Raw genomic sequence first — 18,149 nt, forward strand, 5'->3', positions numbered from 1 at the left:
GATTTATGGAGGCACAGAAGGTGCACAATCTGAGGGATAGAGAGGACTAGGGAATCAGGAGACCAGAGTTCAGGGCCTGCTTTGCCTCTAACTTGTCGTGTGGCCTGGGACCAGGCAGGGCAGTAAAACTCCAGCTGAGCCACTGACTCACTCCCCTTCCCACCCTGAGCCTCGTAGGGCCTGTGTCCTCTCTAGGATACCCTCAGTTGCCTCTTCTGTAAAATGCTCACCGTTATCCTTGTCCTGCTGTCACTGAGGCGTGAAAGCTAAATACTATCAGTGGGTCCTTAATGCTCCCATGATCCCTGTGGCTGTGACTCTGGCTTGGTGGCCATGGGGGTCTCATGGAGTGCTGTGGGGCAGAGCCGGAGCTCAGATTTCTCAGCAGCAGCAGCAGACCTGACAGTCCAGCCCCTCCCAACAAAGGGCCAGCTCCTTCCCATGGTTTCTCGGTTTTGTGTCTCCTCCTCCTCTCATGGACACTGACACCTAGTAAGGGGCTTCCTCAGCGCCTGCTGGGCTATACCAGCACGGCACGTGCTGAAAACCCTTGTACGGTCCTTTGCCAGCCTTCAGGAGGCCTGGTCCCGCCTTCAATCTGTTTTTCTTTTTAGTTAAATTTGATTGTTTTTTCAATTTACAAGCATTCATTTTCTCCTATCTCCCTCCACCCCAACCGAAATGGGGGTAAAAATATCTGAAGTCAACAAAAACCAATCCTCCTGTTGGCTGCCACCTAAACTGGCCACCTTATTGTGCGCACTGGGTCTAGAGCGCCTTGCAGTGCTCCCAGCTGCCCTGCTGTGTGGCACATGTCATCATGGGGCCTCTGGCAGCTCCTATCTCTCCCAGAGTTATTCACTTTGCAACATTGTTGTGTTACTGCTGACATTGTTACTGTGTATACTGTTCTTATATACATTGTTGCTGTTATTATGCAAATTGCTCTCCTGGCTCTGCTCACCTCTCTGTGCATCAGCTTCTACCAATCCGAGGTTCCCCTGAAACCACACCTGTGGCCATTTCTTGGTGCACAACAATATTCCATCACATTCCTATACAAAATTGGTTTACCCACACCCCACTGACAGACACCCCTTTAGTTACCCGTGCCCTGTTGATGGGCGCCCCTTTAGTTACCCATGCCCTGTTGATGGGCACCCCTTTAGTTACCCATGCCCCATTGATGGGCACCCTTTTAAGAAGAGCTCCTATAAATATGTTTGCACATGTAGGTGCTCATCCTCTTCCCTCTCTCTCAGGTATCAGCTTGGCAGTATTGACTCTTTTCTTCATCCCTCTACCCTCTGGTGCTTTCTGCTCATACCAGGCCCCTGGGGCTTCATTCCCCCACTGGGGGTGCCTCACCCAGGTCAGCCCTCTTCCCTGTGCCCCAGGCTCCACCCTGACTTTCTTCTTTCCATAATACCCATTCTATCAGTCCCATTGGTCTTAGCTGAATTTCAGGAGAGAGAGCCGGTCAGGGTATAGTACCTCAGAGGTGGAAGGGGCCTCCCAAGGCACAGGGTATTTTGTCCAACTGCCTTATTTTACAGATGAGGAAACAGGCCAAGGGATGGAAGATGCTAGGTCATGCAGGTAGTAGGTGGCAGAGGAAGGATGCCAACTGCATCCTGTCCACTTCCCTCAACGAGGTGGCCTGAATACTCTGCAGCTGCCTCTACCTAACTGGAGCCCACCTCTGCAGGCTCAGCTGTCCTCGTCTGATGGATTCTCATCCAACCTTCTGTGTACACCTTCAGGCAGGGCAGCCCAGGAGAGTCATGGATTGGCAGCAGAGGCAGGGAGAGGCTTCAGGAGCTGGGCTTCCCTTGGGGCTGTCCTGCTCTTCTGGAAGGCAGAAGGAACTCTGCTCCCCAGGGTTTGACTTGAGTAGAATGAAGGTTTACTCTCAGCTGCCTTCCCTGAAACACGCAGGATGAGAGGTAGGACGAGTAGGCATGTCTTCTGACTCAAGTCCAAGGTTCTTTTCATTATGGCACCAAGTGTCAATTCCCTCTCCCCAGCCACCTCTTACCAACTCATTAGAATTTACCTTTGACTGAAAAGAAGCTTTTGGCCTGGGAGAGGCTGGGAAGTTGTTAGTGGCCAAGAACAATGGGGTAGAAGTTAGGAAGGGTTCAAACAGACATTGCCTCATTCCCTAAAATCCCAGTGAATTGTCCAGTACCTTCGCCTCTCTGGGTCTCAGTTTTCTCATCTGTAAAATGAGGGGGTTGGATAAGGTCATCTTTAAAGGTCCCTTCCAGGGTGAAATCTCTGATCTGATCATTCTTTAGTTCTTCAGTCAGTTTTCAGTCGTGTCCGCCTCTTCCTGACCCCATTTGGGGTTTTCTTGGCAAAGATACTGGAGTGGTTTGCTGTTTCCTTCTTCAGCTCATTTTACAGATGAGTAAAATGAGGCAAACAGGATGAAATGATTTGTCCAGGGTCACACAGCTAATAAATTTCCAAGACCAGATTTGAATTCAGGTTTTCCTGACTCAAGACCCAGAGCTCTATCAGCACTACCTGGCTGCCCCTCAATCACCCTAGGATCTGACAAAGCAGTCTGAAATCTGCCTTAGGGGTTGAAAAATTCCCTCCAACCCCTGATTAGAGTAACCACAGGAGAAGCTAAGAGGATCCATCCCACTTTCTTGTCAGAAACTTTGGTGCCAGAGGTAGAGGGAATTGAAGAGGCCACAATCCCCTCTGTCCTGAATAGGGAGACCAACAAAGAGTCCCAAAGATGGAAGGAGCTCAGCTCCAACTTGTAACTGGAAAGGAAACCCCTCTCAGATACCCTGCAGCCTTCAGTGACAGGGACTGGACTTCTGGAGGTAGATGAAGATGACAGTCTAGGTGTGGTCTGAGGAGGGCCAAGGGCAGAGGACACCAGGGCCCTCCTTCTGGCCTCTGGCCAGCCCTGTCTCCTCCCCAGAGTTCTCTGTTCCCCTATCCTTACCCCTCTCCACAATCCTGTCCTTGGGGGTTTGGGGCCCCCATGTAAGCATCAATCACTCATTCTTACAGAGAATGTTTCACTTATTGTATTGGTGGCCTCAGGACCTGGCATAATTCTTAGCATAGTAGGTGCTTTAGAAATCCTGGGGAAACCCAGACCTCCTCTAGCATGGGGCACTGTGTTCTATCCTTCATCAATATGTGTCAGGGAATCACTGCTTAGGTTGGCCCATTCCTGAGACCACTGGCCTTCTCTTCCTTGTGAGCCAGGGCATCCAGCAGGGGGAAGCTTCTGGCACCAGAGTCACTACCCCCTTAGCTTCTCTGGGTGCCCCATCTCTCACAAGAAAGCTGGACTGATCAATCATAGTGTGACTCTGAGCTCCTTGAGGGCAGGGGCTGTGCCTCTTTTTGTGACCCCAGCACTTAGCACAGTGCCTGGCACATAGTAGGTGCTTAATAAATGACTCCAAGGCAGGCTCTTTCCCCACTAAGCCGGGCAGTGAATAAATGTTGGTCAAGCTGAATGAAGATGCTTTGGATCATGGGATTCAAGCTGTGAGGGACATTGAATGAGTCCAAGCCCTTCCTTTTACAGATGAGGGAACTGAGGCCAGGGAGGGAGGGGCCAGTTTATGGCCGTGGTATGATTAGAAGGAGCCCGAGGCCAAATGCCCCTAAATGCTTCAGGCTCAAGTGGGTGCCACCTCTCTGGGCCCTTGTCATGAAAGCTATGGAAAAAAGCACTGGACATTCTTGGAGCCTGTGATCACTTCATGGGGAAAGTCTTGCCCAAGCTACTCACCCAAGCGCAGCTGGGCTGGGCTCCTGGTTCGGCCTGGGGCTGGCCAATCACTTTTATCTGCCGGGTTTCCTGCTTGCTGGTAATGTGGATCTAAAGATGGGGAGTGGGGGAGAGGAGAGAGGAGAGAGGAGAGAGGAGAGAGAGAGAGAGAGAGAGAGAGAGAGAGAGAGAGAGAGAGAGAGAGAGAGAGACAGACAGAGAGACAGAGAGAGAGAGACAGAGAGAACGAAAGAGGAGAGAGTGACAGAGAGAAGTAAAGAGAAGGAGAGAGAGAAAGAGAGAGAGAGAGAGAGAGAGAGAGAGAGAGAGAGAGAGAGAGACAGAGAGAGAGAGACAGAGAGAACGAAAGAGGAGAGAGTGACAGAGAGAAGTAAAGAGAAGGAGAGAGAGAAAGAGAGAAAGAGAGAAAGAGAGAGAGAGAGAAAGAGAGAAAGAGAGAGAGAGAGAACAAAAAAGGAGAGAGACAGAGGGAATGAAATAGAAGGAGAGAGAGAGAGAGAGAGAGAGAGAGAGAGAGAGAGAGAGCGAGCATTCATCTCTATTTCATCTCTATGCATGAGACTGATGGGAAGAAAGCAAAGTGGAGAAACTGAGACGGAAGCCGCCCAGAAGGCTGAGTCAATGGCAGCAGACAGGGATCACAGCATGGCCGCCTTCCTGTAGGACAGGGCTCCCCCACCCCATCCTTTTCAGCAGCCTTACCTCCATAGGGTGCTCCCAGGACTTGAAAGCACTCTGGGCCTGTTTGAGGGCTAGCCCCTGGCAGAGATCTGATAGTGTCCCATGTTGCAGATAAGGAAACTGGAGCTTGGTTTTCCAGCACTGAGGATTTGTCCAAACCAGTTCAGACCATGGCCCTGGGGTTAGACCCACTTGAGGCTCATACAGTCTTTTCTGGAGCCTGAGGACACAAAATGCAGAGACTTTAGAACAGGAAAGGTCAGAGCTGGGAGAAACCTCAGAGTTCATCCAGTACAACCCCTCATTTTACAGAGGAGGAAACTGAGGCCAGGTAATCAATGTCGAAAAAGTAATAAATATCAGGATTCAGCCTCACACTCAGGCCTCTTTTCAGTCTAGTAGAAAAAACAGATTTAGGATTATCACAGCATTAATTCTGACCTGGAAGGGATCCTCTTACTTTATAGAGAAGGAAATTGAGGCCTACAAGTCAAGCTATTTGCCCAAGGTCACATAGCCAGGAAGTGGCAGAGCTGGGATTTGAACTCAGATCATGTAATTCCAAATCCCGTGCTCTTTGTCCCATGGTAGGCTGACTCAGTGTGGCCACATGGGGCTTCCAGATGGCCCACAGATTAAAGGGCAGTCTTTGTCCTCAGTATTTAATCCTGAGCCCAGAAAACTGTGCTGAGTTTGGCTCTGAACAGGAGGCTTCCAGGGAGTGCACAGTCATGCCCAGGCCCGGGCCAATGACAGTGACAAGAGCCTCTCACTCAGGCATAGTGCTAACCATGACATTTTTCAATGCAGGCTCTCACAGAAACCTCCTGTCTCATAAAGTAGCTAAGGCCAGGAGCTGAGTGACATTGAAAAGGCCACTCCCTCAAAGAGGGAGGAAGAGGAACAACAGTCCACTTCACAGTTTCTTCTTTGGTAAAATAAGGTGGTTGAGGGGGCAGCTAGATGGCACAGTGGATAGAGATCTGGCCTTGGAGTCAGGAGGACCTGAGTTCAAATCCACCCTCAGATACATAACACTAGCTGTGTGACCCTGGGCAAGTCACTTAACCCCAAGTGCCTCACAAAAAAAAAAAAAGGTGGTTGGGTCATCTGATCTCTGAGGTCTCTTTCAGGACCTGGAGTCAGGAAGACTGGAATGGAAATTCAGACTTAGACACTTACTAGCTATATGACCTTGGGCAAGTCACTTAACCTGTCTCAGTTTCTTCATTTGCAAAATGGGAATAAAATAACATCTCCCTGCCAGAATTATTGTAAGGATAAAATGAGATATTTATAAAGCACTTTGCAAACTCTAACACACCATATAAATGCTTATTATTGTGGCTGTTGTTAGGCCCCTTCCAGCTCTGACTTTGTTCTAAAGCCCCCTTGGCTTTGATATTCTCTGTTCCCTGTTCCAGAGTTCTTCTGAGCTCTGACACTCTCTGTTCCAGGCATGCTTAGCCCGAGGGCTGTTCTAGTGGTCTGCAGTCTTGTTCCTATTCCCCGTGACTGGGTTGGGTGTGAGCTGGCTGCCTGCAGTCCTGGCTGGGGTTCTTAGATAGAGCTTGGATGCTGCTAGGCTAGGTAGGAAACCCAGCCTGCCTCCTCAAAGCTGGACTGGACCTCATTTCCCAGCATCCTCACATCTTCTTTTAGGACTAGAGGCTGTGGGACTGTACTCAGGGGGATCCTCTTCCCCCGCAGCTTGGGGATGGTCAGGACTATCCTAGGCAGTCTCCTTCCCTGTGAGCTGGGCTAGTCTGGGCTGGGAGTTCTCCATCCCTGTGTTCTGAGCTGAGGGGTCTCCATCCATGTGCACTGGGATGGGCTGGGGGGGGCGGTCTTCGTGGTTTCCCTTCATGTGTGTCAGGGGGCTGCAGGGTCCACCACAGAGATCCTGGACACAGGGACCCAGGTTCCCATTTAAGCTCTGCTATGACTATCCCACATGACCTTGGGCTAATGGAAACCTCTCTGGGCTCAGAGATATCCCTTCAATCTCTCCCTGGGATGCTGCAGCCAGGACAGAATTTCAGGCTAGCTGTCAGCCAGTAAACATTTATTAAGCACCTACTGTGTGCCAGGTACTATGCTAAGTACTGGGCAGAGAAAGAAAAGCAAAATACAGTCACTCTCCTTGAAGAGCTCACAGTCTAGCTATGTGACCTCAGATATGTGGCTGCTCTTCCCAAAACCTCATTTTCCCCATATGTAAATTGGGTAGAGCTTTGGAAGTCTGTTGTCAGGATTGTAGGCATGGCATACACCAGAGGCAGCTGGTGTACCTGATAGAACACTGAAGATCTGGGTTCAAATCTCACCTTAGCCACTCACTAGCTGACCTGGTGACCCTGGCAAGTCACTTGTCAGCACCTTACTTTCCTCACCTTGGCCCCACCTCCCAGGGTTGGGGGGGGCTCTAGAGATGAAGTCTACAAAGCCCGTCATCTACTCCCTTCAGGCTCTATGTCACCAACACGCCAACCCGCTTTTCTGTGGGACAGCACCTGTCTGGCTGCTACTGACTGGTTATTCTCACTGGCATCATCATCTGGCCCCAGAATGGACATTTCCCCAGGGAAAACAGGCCCACTGCCAATTCATTCCAAAGGCATTGGCCGCAAACCTCTTTTCCTGATCTGTCCTGCTAGTTTCCACAAAGGATAACAGCTGACTTTGCTGTGAACTTGAAAGTTTGCAAATCATGTCACCATTATATCATCAGACTCTCCTGCTCTCCTGACATTGGGAACAACAGCTGTGTTGTTCCCATTTCATAGATGGCAAAACTGAGGTTGAGAGAGGCCAGGTGACTTGCCTAGGATCACACAGCTAGGAAACATACCAGGGGAGATTTAAGAGGACTTCCACAAGCATCTCAGGAGAAGCCTCTGGATCTCTTTAGAGGTCTGAGCTAGCACAGGCCTTCTCACTGTATTCCATGGACCCCTTGGGCCATTGAGGGGAGCCTACTGACTTTCTCAGAATCATGTTTGTCACAGAAGAAAATAAAATCCACATGATTACAAAGGAAGCCAAATATTAGTGAAAAGAAAAGTACCATTCCCCCCCATTCAATCAAAGACCCCCTGGAATCTATCTGGGGATTCCACACCAAGGACCACTGTACTAGGTAAACTTGAAGATCTTCCAAGCCCTGACACTCTTTTAAAAAAATCAATAAATTTTTTTTCAATAATAAAAATATATTTTCTCTTACTCTCATCTCCTCACCTCATACCCATTGGGAAAGAAAAAGAAAAAAGGAAGGAAAGGAAGAAAGAAAGAAAGAAAGAAAGGAAGAAAGAAAGAAAGGAAGGAAGGAAGGAAGGAAGGAAGGAAGGAAGGAAGGAAGGAAGGAAGGAAGGAAGGAAGGAAGGAAGGAAGGAAGGAAGGAAAGACAAAGCCCTTGTAACAAACATGCACAATCAAGTCAAACTCCCATATGTGCCATGTCTAAAAGTGTATTCCTCATTCTGCTCCCAAAGTCCAGAGCCTCTCCTATGCCTGTCTGTGCCAAGGCCCCTCCCAGCAGTGGTACACCCTGCCAACAGCTACCATGTTTCCAGGCTTTTTACCCCTCTTTCTCCTCTCAAGTCATCAAGGCTGGGATGATGATCTCCATATGACAGAGTGAGGAAACTGAAGTCCAGAGAGGGGAAAGAAGCTGCCCAAGAGAGAGAGCACATTAGTCACTGGGCTGTCCAGCTCAGGGCTTCTTGGCCTCTGCTTTGGCAGCCTTTTCTCCGAGTCCCTGCAGTTGGTACCACATGCCCTTGGCCCTGCCTGGAGCTCTCTCCCCGGATACCCCAAGGGCCTCCTATCTCATCTGCCTCTGCCTCTGCCTCTGCCTCTGACTAACCGCACTGCTTACCAGTCTCAGAGTTCTCGGTGCTGGCCTAGGAAAAACAGTTCTGGTCGGGGAATCAAGAGACTGGGTTTTACATCCAACTCACTGTTCATCTGTGATTTTGAAGAGGACCAATGACATCACAGGATGATGTCTTGACTTGCACGTGAACTGGATGTAAGTGAGGCAGAGCTGTGCAGTCGTTAGCCTCAATCTCTCCTCCAGAGTCAAGTCCGGGAGCAGGACAAAAGTCAGGGCGACGAGTGATGGCTAGATGCAGCAGACGACCTTGATGGCCAGGCTCAGTGCCTCACTAACCCCACAGGATAACACTAGAGATAGCAGGGACCTCAAAGTCCAACTCCCTCATTTTACAAAGGGGGAAACTGAGGCCCAAGGACTCGAAGCTAACGATCATGCAGGTGCCAAGTATCGGAGGTCCTCTGGGGCTACAGAGACAAACATTTAAAAATAGCCAGACTCAGCCTACCTTCATCAGCTGAGCTAGGGAGTGCTCTCTCCCTCCGGCCACCTGCCAGACCTCTCCAGATGTTTATCATTATAATCATAAATTACTGGCATAATTAACATCCCTTTGAGCTGTGAAAAACTCTGAGCCCTCAGGGACACTCTCCTGTTCCTCTTTCTTCTCAGACACCCTTGTAGAGGGGGAGAGAAGGACCTTTCAAGGGGGCCGTCCCCCCACTTCCATTTCTCAGGGGCCAGCCTCAAGGCCGATTCTTCATGACTAATATACAATGGCCCCTGGATATCAAATGAAGACGCAGACAGGCAAGAGGGACCCTCCCCAGGTGGAACCTGCCCTGGGCTGTCCAAGGTTAGCCAGAGGCCCTGGTGGAGGATGAATGGAATTTGTCAGGAGCTAATGATTTTCCATCTTTAATCAGGCATTGAGCTTGGCAGGAACTCTTCGATTTTGGTAAATGAATACCTCGGGGGTCAGGGCTGGCTCTGGGAATGGAGGAAGAGGGGAAGCCCAGCTGTCATGTTGGACCTCTCAGCCCCCGATAAAGGGAAATTGTGAAGAGCCAGAATCCCAGGCTTATGGGAGAGGCAGCTGGAAGTCCCTTTAGAGGTATCTAAGGTCACCTTCGTGTTTTATAGATAGAGGAGAGGGGGTTGCCTGAGATCATCCAGGCACTGGTTGGCAGACCCAGGGTCTGAATCCTGGTCTGACACAAGACTGAGCTTCCACACTCAGGTGACTGTAAGAGATTAGTTTTTCTCCCTACACGGTTGCCTGGGCTCATTACCTGGCTCTGATGGTTGGGCTTTTAGAACTGAAAGGGGCCAGAGACATCTCTATGCTGATCAAATCCCTCCTTCCCTAGTCCCGACTGCATTGTACTGCCTCAAACAAGTAAGCCTGGCCTCGGCTCCCGCTTTTGACTTTAAAAAGCACTTTCAGGTGTTTCTGGAGCCACACAATATCTGCACCACCCCTCCACTGCCTTCCCACCCCCAATGAATGTTCGCATTTCCATTTTCCAAGTGAGCACTCAGAGGATTTGGGTGATTGCCCCTGGAGAAGCCAGGAAGAGGACTCAGGTTTTAGACCCCAAGACACTCTAGCCTTCCCCTGCTATCTCCAGGGGCTACCTCTAAAATCATGACCATAAGCTAATGGGGGGGCAGGCTTGTTGTACATCCAGTACTCTGCCTGGTACCTAGCACACAAGGGTCACTTAATAATGCTTGTTGGACTGAATTGAATAGAGATTGGAAAGGGGAAGAGAAAGATGTCAGGTGGCCAGCCATCCTTGTCTGAGTCACCAGATCCTGAGAGCCCCAAAAGGAAGATCAGAAAGCCAGTTGAGATGTCAAGGGTGTGGTGATCATGATGATGGGGATGGAGGTGATGGTGGTAAAGATAGTTGTCACGATGACACTAATGGTGCCCATAGGAAGGATGCCAGTGGTGGTGAGGGTGATGAGGAGAATGTTATTGATGGTGGTAGGGACAATGGCATAGAGATGAGTGGAAAGATGGTGATGGAGACACTGGGGAGGATGGTGATGGCTGTTCTAAGACGATATGATAGTGCTGAGGATACTGACAGGATGCTGAGAACGGGGGGCAGGGTGGTGAAGGAGATGGGGCTGGTGAACACGCTACTGATGCTGGCGACCGTGAGGATGTGCATTCACAACAGCTCACATTTATATAAAGTTTGAGGATGCTCTCCCCCACCCGTCCTTTGAAGGGAGTAATGTAATGCTTATCTCCATGTCATCATGAGGAAACTGAGGCACAGAGTGGTTAAGCACAGACAATAGGTGGCAGAGCCAGGGCTGACCAGGCCTCCTAACTCCAGGCTCATTCCAGAATATCACAAAGAGGGACAGGATGGAGAGAGCACTCTCAGAGAAGCAGCAACAGGAGACAGTTGACATGATGACGGTAATGGTGCCCACAGGAAGGATGCCAATGGTGGTGAGAGTGATGGAGGTGATGGTAATGAAGATGGTTGTCATGATGACATGACTGTCCCAGTCTTGAATTCCAATCCTGACTCTGCTGCTCCCTACCAGTGTGACCTTAGACACAGAGCTCTGGGCCTCTGTTTCCCCATCAGTAAAATGAGGGGATTGAACCAGATGGCTTCAAAAGTCTCTTCTAGCTCTAGATTTAGCCTCCTGGGATCCCATGGGTTCAAGCTGTGGCACTCCTCCATGACTCCATTTGTGACCTTGGACAAATCTCTGGACTTCAGCTTCCTCAGCTATAAAATGAGTCAATCTGACTAGATGACCTCTGAGGCCCTTCCCAGCTCTGATGTTCTCAAGGCCTTTCTGGTTCAGACATTCTCCAAGGGCCATTCTAAATTCCCTTCCATGTAGAATACATGGCCAGTGGCCCAGTCACTAGATTGTGGGACTGGAATCAAGAAGACCTGGGTTCTGATCCTGTCTCTGATGCTATCTCCAGGACCTCAGCAAGTCATTGACCTTTGCTGTCCCTCAGTTCTCTCATCTGTAAGATGGGGATAATCACCCTTGAAACTTCTCTTCCTCAAAAGGGCTCAGGGGCTCCAGTGGAGTGATGAAGGACACATTCTGGAAACACTCAACCTCTGTCCACTTCCTGGTGTGTAAAATGAGGGGGCAGTTCCTTTGGGAGCCCTTCCCACTGTCCAGCAGTGCTGCTGCTGCCACCATCCAGACCTGGGATTTTATCTGCACAGGCAATTCCCTTCCACCACACTCCAATGCGGATTGGTCTGTGCCTTGCAACTCAGAGGCTTGGAGAGGTATAGGGGCTCTCAGAGAGTCAGTGACTTGCCCAGGGTCACCCAGCCACTATGTGACTGAGACAGAGCTTGACCCCATGGTTTCCTTGGTTGTCCAGTCACTAGGCCAGACCACCTGTTGCAGCTCACCTCCAACCATTCTCATCCTCCCTCTGTTCCCAGAATGGGTGTCCTCTGGCTGGGCCCTTGAACCCAGGGCCAGCCCCCTTTGGGGCCAACTCAGCTGGGAGAATTCGACTCCATTGTACTTAAGCTGACCTGGCTCTGAATGCAGACAGCAGGGTGAGTCAGCTGCCGAAGACAAAGCTGGAATGTGCACACCAACCCCTCCTAAGCCAACTAGAAATGATTTGTGGATTATCTGTTGTTTGGGGATTATCTAGCCCCGCTGACCTCTTTGAAAGCTGGGGAGGGGAAAGGGGGAGGAATGGCTCCCAGACTGGAGTGGGAGACAGTGGGCACTGAGAATCCTGGCTTGAACTATGAACTTGATTGGGCGGCCTGACCTCGGAGGGTCAGCAGAGCCTTTCAGTAGTGGGAGAGGAGCAGGGATTCACATGTCCGGGAGTGTCTCCCAAGCTGTGGAGCCTTTGTTCTGATTCACGCAAGACCCACCGCCCAATCACTGTGACTCCAAGCCTTAGTTTTGTCATCTGTAAAATGGAGAAAGGAATCCCTCACATTTAGGGCTATTTTGAGCAACAAATGCGGTATTTGAGATGGAAACTTTAAACAGCATTTACTAATTGCGTGACTCTGAGCAAGTCACGACCTCCCTGGGCATCAGCTCCCTCATGTGTGAAGTGGCTGGATTCCTTTGAGATCCTTCCCAGCTACTATCCAAAGAAAACCCAGACATGGGGGAACATGGCGTCCAGCAAGGCCCAGGGATGGGCTGATGGAGCCTCCTGGAGAGCTCAGGTGCTCGTGTCCATCTCCAGCCCCAACACACCAAATAGCTCCACGTTCTTCCGTGGTCAAAAAAAAAAAAAGAGGCAGCCTGTTCCTTCTCTGGGCCTCAGTTTTCCCATCTACAAAATGAAGGGGTGCCCAGAAATTCTTCACCTGGGTCACTGAGCTTCTCCTTGCTGTTGCAACGAATTTTGATAATTGCATTTCAATATAATTGGTTTCCTTTGCAATCCTATGTATTTTATCTTAGCATTTAAAAACATGATTCTAAGGAGGGTTCCCAGGCTTCAGACTCTAAAATACAAAGGTGAAGAACCACTGGACAAATCTCTCAGGCCCCTTTCAGGCTTCACATTCTGGGATGATCGTGTCTAGAGCAGAGCCAATCTGCATTCTGTATTAGCAGCATCCCGATGGTGCTCACTGTCCATGTTCTATGTTCTCAGGCTATTTCTTCGATACTTTTCATTCTGTATTCTAAGGTTCTTTTCCATCTTTAACATTCTCTGTTCCAAAGCCCCTCCCAGCTCTGACATTCCCTCTTCTCAGGCCCCTCCTGGCTCTGATGGTTTATATTTTATGCCAATACTTCTCAAGCTTTGTGTGCCCCTGGTACAGTGCTGTTCTTTGCCACAAATAATCCCAGCACGTGACAGCAGTCAGGAGACTCGAGTATGTGCATGAGTTCTTAAGTCACTGAACATTTATCAAAACTCAGCAGGCGGAGATGCTGCGAGCTGCGTCTTTGCCATGGGCTGTGCCTTGTCGAAGCCATTCTCAGTTCAGAAGGTCTTGGCTCTGAGATCTGTGATCTGTGCCCGAAGGTCTCTTCCAGATCTTCCAAGTTTGTCATATTTCATTGTGTCAAACGCTGGCTAGGACCAGAAAGAATGTCATTAGCCCTTTCCCTACTCCCATTTTACAGGCCCAGAGGGGGGAGTGCCCTGTTGAAAGTCGCCCAGGTAGTGAGTTGATGACGGCGCTGGGCTTTCGGCCCTGTTCCTGGCCTGCAGAGCCAGCCGCGCCCATTTCCCTGCCGTCCTCCCCCTTTCCAGGGCAGTTGGCATTCGGTGATTCTGGGGCGCCGTGATTCTCGCCCAACGCGTTGCCAAAGGTGACCATACTTCTAACCTCCTGCCCGGTCTTCTCCTCCTTGTCTCGTCCCTTTCCAGGTGCTCGAGGAAAGGATGAAGCTCGAATGCAAATGCCACGGGGTGTCGGGCTCGTGCACCACCAAGACGTGCTGGACCACGCTGCCCAAGTTCCGGGAGGTCGGCCACCTGCTCAAGGAGAAGTACAACGCGGCCGTGCAGGTGGAGGTGGTGCGCGCCAGCCGGCTGCGCCAGCCCACCTTCCTCAAGGTCAAGCAGCTGCGCAGCTACCAGAAGCCCCTGGACACGGACCTGGTCTACATCGAGAAGTCCCCCAACTACTGCGAGGAGGACGCCGCCACGGGCAGCGTGGGCACTCAGGGCCGACTGTGTAACCGCACGTCGCCCGGCGCCGACGGCTGCGACACCATGTGCTGCGGCCGGGGCTACAACACGCACCAGTACACCAAGGTCTGGCAGTGCAACTGCAAATTTCACTGGTGCTGTTTCGTCAAATGCAACACGTGCAGCGAGCGGACTGAGGTGTTCACCTGCAAGTAGGCGCGCCTCCCCTCCGCCCGGCCGCGACAGCCAGGACGAGCCACCCCACTGCAGCAGCAATTTGCACAGCGAGTCTTCGGGGGGCGTGGACGTTGGGCCCCTTCCGGGCCCTCCCCTTCCCGTGATTGAGAAGACCAGAAGCCGGGGGTTCCCCAGCTGGCTGGCATCTGTGACCGGAGGGGAGCGGCACAGCCTCCACTGGGGCTCCGGTCCCGTCCCCCCCCCCGGCAGCCTCGCAGTCCAGCTTTCATTCCGCTGCGCCCCCGACCGTGATGGGGGGGGCGGGGGCGGGGTCCTCTGGCGCTGAGCCAGCTCCACTGGAGAAGCTGCTTGGGAAAAGCTTCCCAGAGCGGTCTGGAGAAGAGAGCGCATTTCCCGCCTGTTTCCTGTTTCTCCGAAAAGATAGAAATGAACCCCCTTCCCAACTCCCCAAAACCTCCTGACTCCCCCTCCGAGAGAGAGAGAGAGAGAGAGAGAGAGAGAGAGAGAGAGAGAGAGAGAGAGAGAGACAGAGAGAGAGAGAGAGAGAGAGACAGAGAGAGAGAGAGAGGAAGAGGGGAAGAAAGTGTCGCGAGTGAAAGAGAATCAGCCAGACTGCGGGTGCTGCTTGGTACTGCTTCAGGTGTCTGGGGGGTCCGACACCGACTAGAGAACAAGCCAGCACTTGTAGGGAAATGAGTTGAAATGAAAAAATGCCACTGTCTTAGGTGAGGGAAAAAGTAAACTGGCACTCACACTGAACAGTCTACAGAATTATTTATGTTTTCAGCATCAGCGCCATTTCACAGCATTAACGGGTAGCGATGTCTTCGCTCTGTACTAAATGTCAGCTTGTTGGACTCCTGACTTGCTGCTTCCTGGATTGGGTTGTTCCCAAGGCCTATTGTGTCGTGTTGTTGTTGTTGTTGTTGTTGTTTGCATTTAGTGCTACTGATCTGTGGTCGCCAATTTGTAGTGTATAGAGCGTTAGACAGGGGCCTGGTCATTTAGGCAAGACTGGGATGACAGATTCTTCCAAGGGTGGCATCTCCTTACCCCTAAGCCCTGTGAGACCGGTCACTGGCTTGGGTATTCCCAGGTGCAGAATGCTTCTGGCCTGAGGGGTATGGGGACACTCCAAGCCCCAAGTCAAATGGAAGATGAACTTTGAAGAAATGCACTGAGAGAATCTTTCAACAAAGACCAGCCTCCTCCCTCTCACCCCAACACCATCCTTGGAAATTGTCTCTCAAATGGTGCTTCTTGAACGGCTGCCTCTCCCGTACCTGGCCATAGGCTTGGGTACCTGCCTGTTGCCTCCAAGTCAATATATGTCCAAAGGCAGGGAGGAGGTGCCTCGGGATGCTTTACCTGCCCAGTGATCTCCCCCTGCCCCAGGACTCATCTTTGACTGAGGGTCTCTAAGGGATGTCCAAAGTCCTAGTTCTGGGAAATCCCTTTTTCTTTATCCTGATGTGAAATGATAGTCCCATTCTCAAAGCCCTTCCCTCATGGCAAATCCAAGACAGAGACAGTATGAAGGTGACCATCCCCATTTTACAGAGGAGGAAACTGAGGCATGGAAATATGAAATGTCTTTCCGAAAACCGCAAAACTAGTAAGCATTGGAGTGGTATCCTGGCTGCAATCCCAGGACTTTTCCCATTAGAATACAGAAATCTGAAGGGCCTGGCCTGGGTCCAGGGCTTTGCAGGACAAGCCTGGTAGGGATTCCCCTCTATTCTGAAGAAAAGGGCTGCAGTGGTGACATTGCAGAAAGCAGCACACTCTGTCCTTTCTACTGTGCTCTCTGCCTCATGTCCCCAAATCTCTGCTCACCCCCAAACGGCATCCCCAAAGGGAGTCTAGAAGGAACCTCATATGAAAAGGTGTTTAATGAGTTCAATTGGAGCCTCTTGAACAAAGGTCAAAGTGAGTAGGGACCAAGAACCTTAATGCCAGAGAGGGGATGGATCTTAGAATTGAGGATGTCATAACAGGAATGGACCTAAGAACCCAGAATATCAAAGGGAATCTGGACCCTGGAATTTCAAAGTTGGAAGAGACCTTAGAATCTATAATTTCAGAAATAGAAGGGACCTTAGAACCTAGAATGTCAGAGTTAGGAGGTACCTTAGAACCTAGAAAGCTAGAGCTGGGAGGTCCTTAGAATCTAGAATTTTGAAGCTGAGAGGGCCCTTGGAACATAGATGGCAGAGCTGGGAGGAACCTTAAAACATGGAATATCAAAGCTGGAAGAGCTCTTTAGAAGACAGGATGTTAGAGCTGGGAAGGATCTTATATTACAGAATGCTACTGAACCTCAGAATGTCAGAGTTGGGGGGGTGGGGCTTAGAAAATGAATGTTAGACCTAAGGAGGACCTTAGAGCAGAGAATGTCAGAGCTGGGAAGGTCCTTCCAACATGAATGTTAGAACCTCCCAATGCAGAAAGTCAAAGCTGGGAAGAATCTTCAGGTATGAACATCAGAACAGGAAAGAGACCTGAAGAGAGGCTATGGTCCAACCTACTCAGTTGTACAGATGAAAAAAATGGAGCCTCACAGGAGAGATTTCTCTGAATCTGCATCACTATGCAGAGCTTGGTTCTGCCACCCAATATCTGTCTCTGCCCTGCTACATTTTTTGAAAAAGACGCAGAAAACCATTCTCCCTTGTGGCCTGTCCTGTTCTAGTACTGACTGATCAGCTCCAGGGCCCCAAACCCAAGAGGGAGGGTGAGCCTTGAGATTTTTTTTCTCAGAAAATGGAAAATCTTAGGGTTCTCCTGCCTTGACAGTTCTCCATAGCCCTGTAGCCATGATTGTCCCCATTTTACAGAAGAGGGAATTGAGCCTCTGGGTGGGAAGGGGATTGATTTGCCCAGGTCACAATGACAGGTAGCAGTGGGAGCATTCAAAGCCAGTCCTCACGACTCCAGGTGCCCAGCCCCAGGTTACTTATCTTCCTCAAATTTAAAATTGTCCTTTGGATTCTCAGGTGGGGGTCCATGTACACTATGATATGATGTCCTTTCAGCTTGTTCTTTTGGGGGAAAAGGGCAAAGCTGCCCAGCTCCAGGAAGGCACAGGCTACTAGCGATTGTAAATACCTTAGAGTGGCCTTTCTTAAGGAACCCAATTAAGTTATATTATTGTATATCATTTAAATGTCTATAGAGTACTTAAATTATTATGAACCACACTTAGGAAGGGAGGAGCAGCCTGACCAGCCCCCTGTCCTGCCCCTCCTGAAACTTGGCCCCAAGCTGCCTGAGGCATCTTCTCCTTCCTGAAATGGGCCCCTGGCTCTGTGGTCCTTGGACACTTCTCTCTCATCAGTTCAGCTACCAGAAAGAAAAGAGAAGAATATTTGAAAACAAGGTTTGGAAATGTGTTGGGGCGAGTTCAACCTTGGACCTACGGCCAGCATCTGAGGAACTCTGTGGCCGAGATGGAGCAGCACGCCACCCAGCCTGAAAGCCCAAGGTGGAAGGCAGAAGGGGAGGCTTGATCCTGGAGAGAGTGGCCTGATCCCTGAGCTGGCTGCTCCTTGGCTGGCTGTAGGAATGGTCCACTGGGGAGATCCCCATGCCCTCCTTTTGTGACCCTCTCCTCCCCCGACCAGAACACATGGTGGTCCCACATTCAAGAGCCCCCACCAATCTGGCTGCCCAGCCTGGCAAGCAGTGAACACTAACAGAGCTCAGAATACTGTATGTTATTAAAGGATTTTCAACAAAGACCACCTGTTTGCCTTGGTTCAATTCCTGCCCCTCCCGCCATGTTTATCAGGCACTGGCTGGGTTCAGAGCCCAGTGGCCTTGACACCTTACAGGAGGGAAGTGCAGAGCTAAGACATGGAATGGAGTAAGGCTTACAATGAGCCTTACTTAGCTCTGGGACAAATACAAGCCCAAAAAAGTCAATCCTGCCTTCAAAGAGCTTACATTCTGGTGGGGAAGACAGTATACCAAAGGGACAGAAAAGCAGGGGGAGGGATGGGGAGAGGGCAAAGGCACAGGGC

General features: G+C 50.5%; 1 protein-coding gene across 1 annotated transcript in view; it reads left to right on the plus strand.

Annotated features, from left to right (window-relative positions):
* Positions 1-17,867, plus strand: part of WNT7B (Wnt family member 7B) — a 96,213-nt gene extending 78,346 nt beyond the window's left edge. Inside the window, exon 4 of the mRNA XM_020977484.2 lies at positions 13,666-17,867. Within this exon, the coding sequence (XP_020833143.1) occupies positions 13,666-14,145 (480 nt within the window). The 3' untranslated portion in view covers positions 14,146-17,867. The remainder of the gene's footprint in view (positions 1-13,665) is intronic.
* Positions 17,868-18,149: the final 282 nt, after the last annotated feature.

The sequence above is a fragment of the Phascolarctos cinereus genome, unplaced genomic scaffold (assembly GCF_003287225.1).
Source record: "Phascolarctos cinereus isolate Bilbo 61053 unplaced genomic scaffold, phaCin_HiC Scaffold_1;HRSCAF=81, whole genome shotgun sequence".
NCBI lineage: Eukaryota > Metazoa > Chordata > Mammalia > Diprotodontia > Phascolarctidae > Phascolarctos > Phascolarctos cinereus.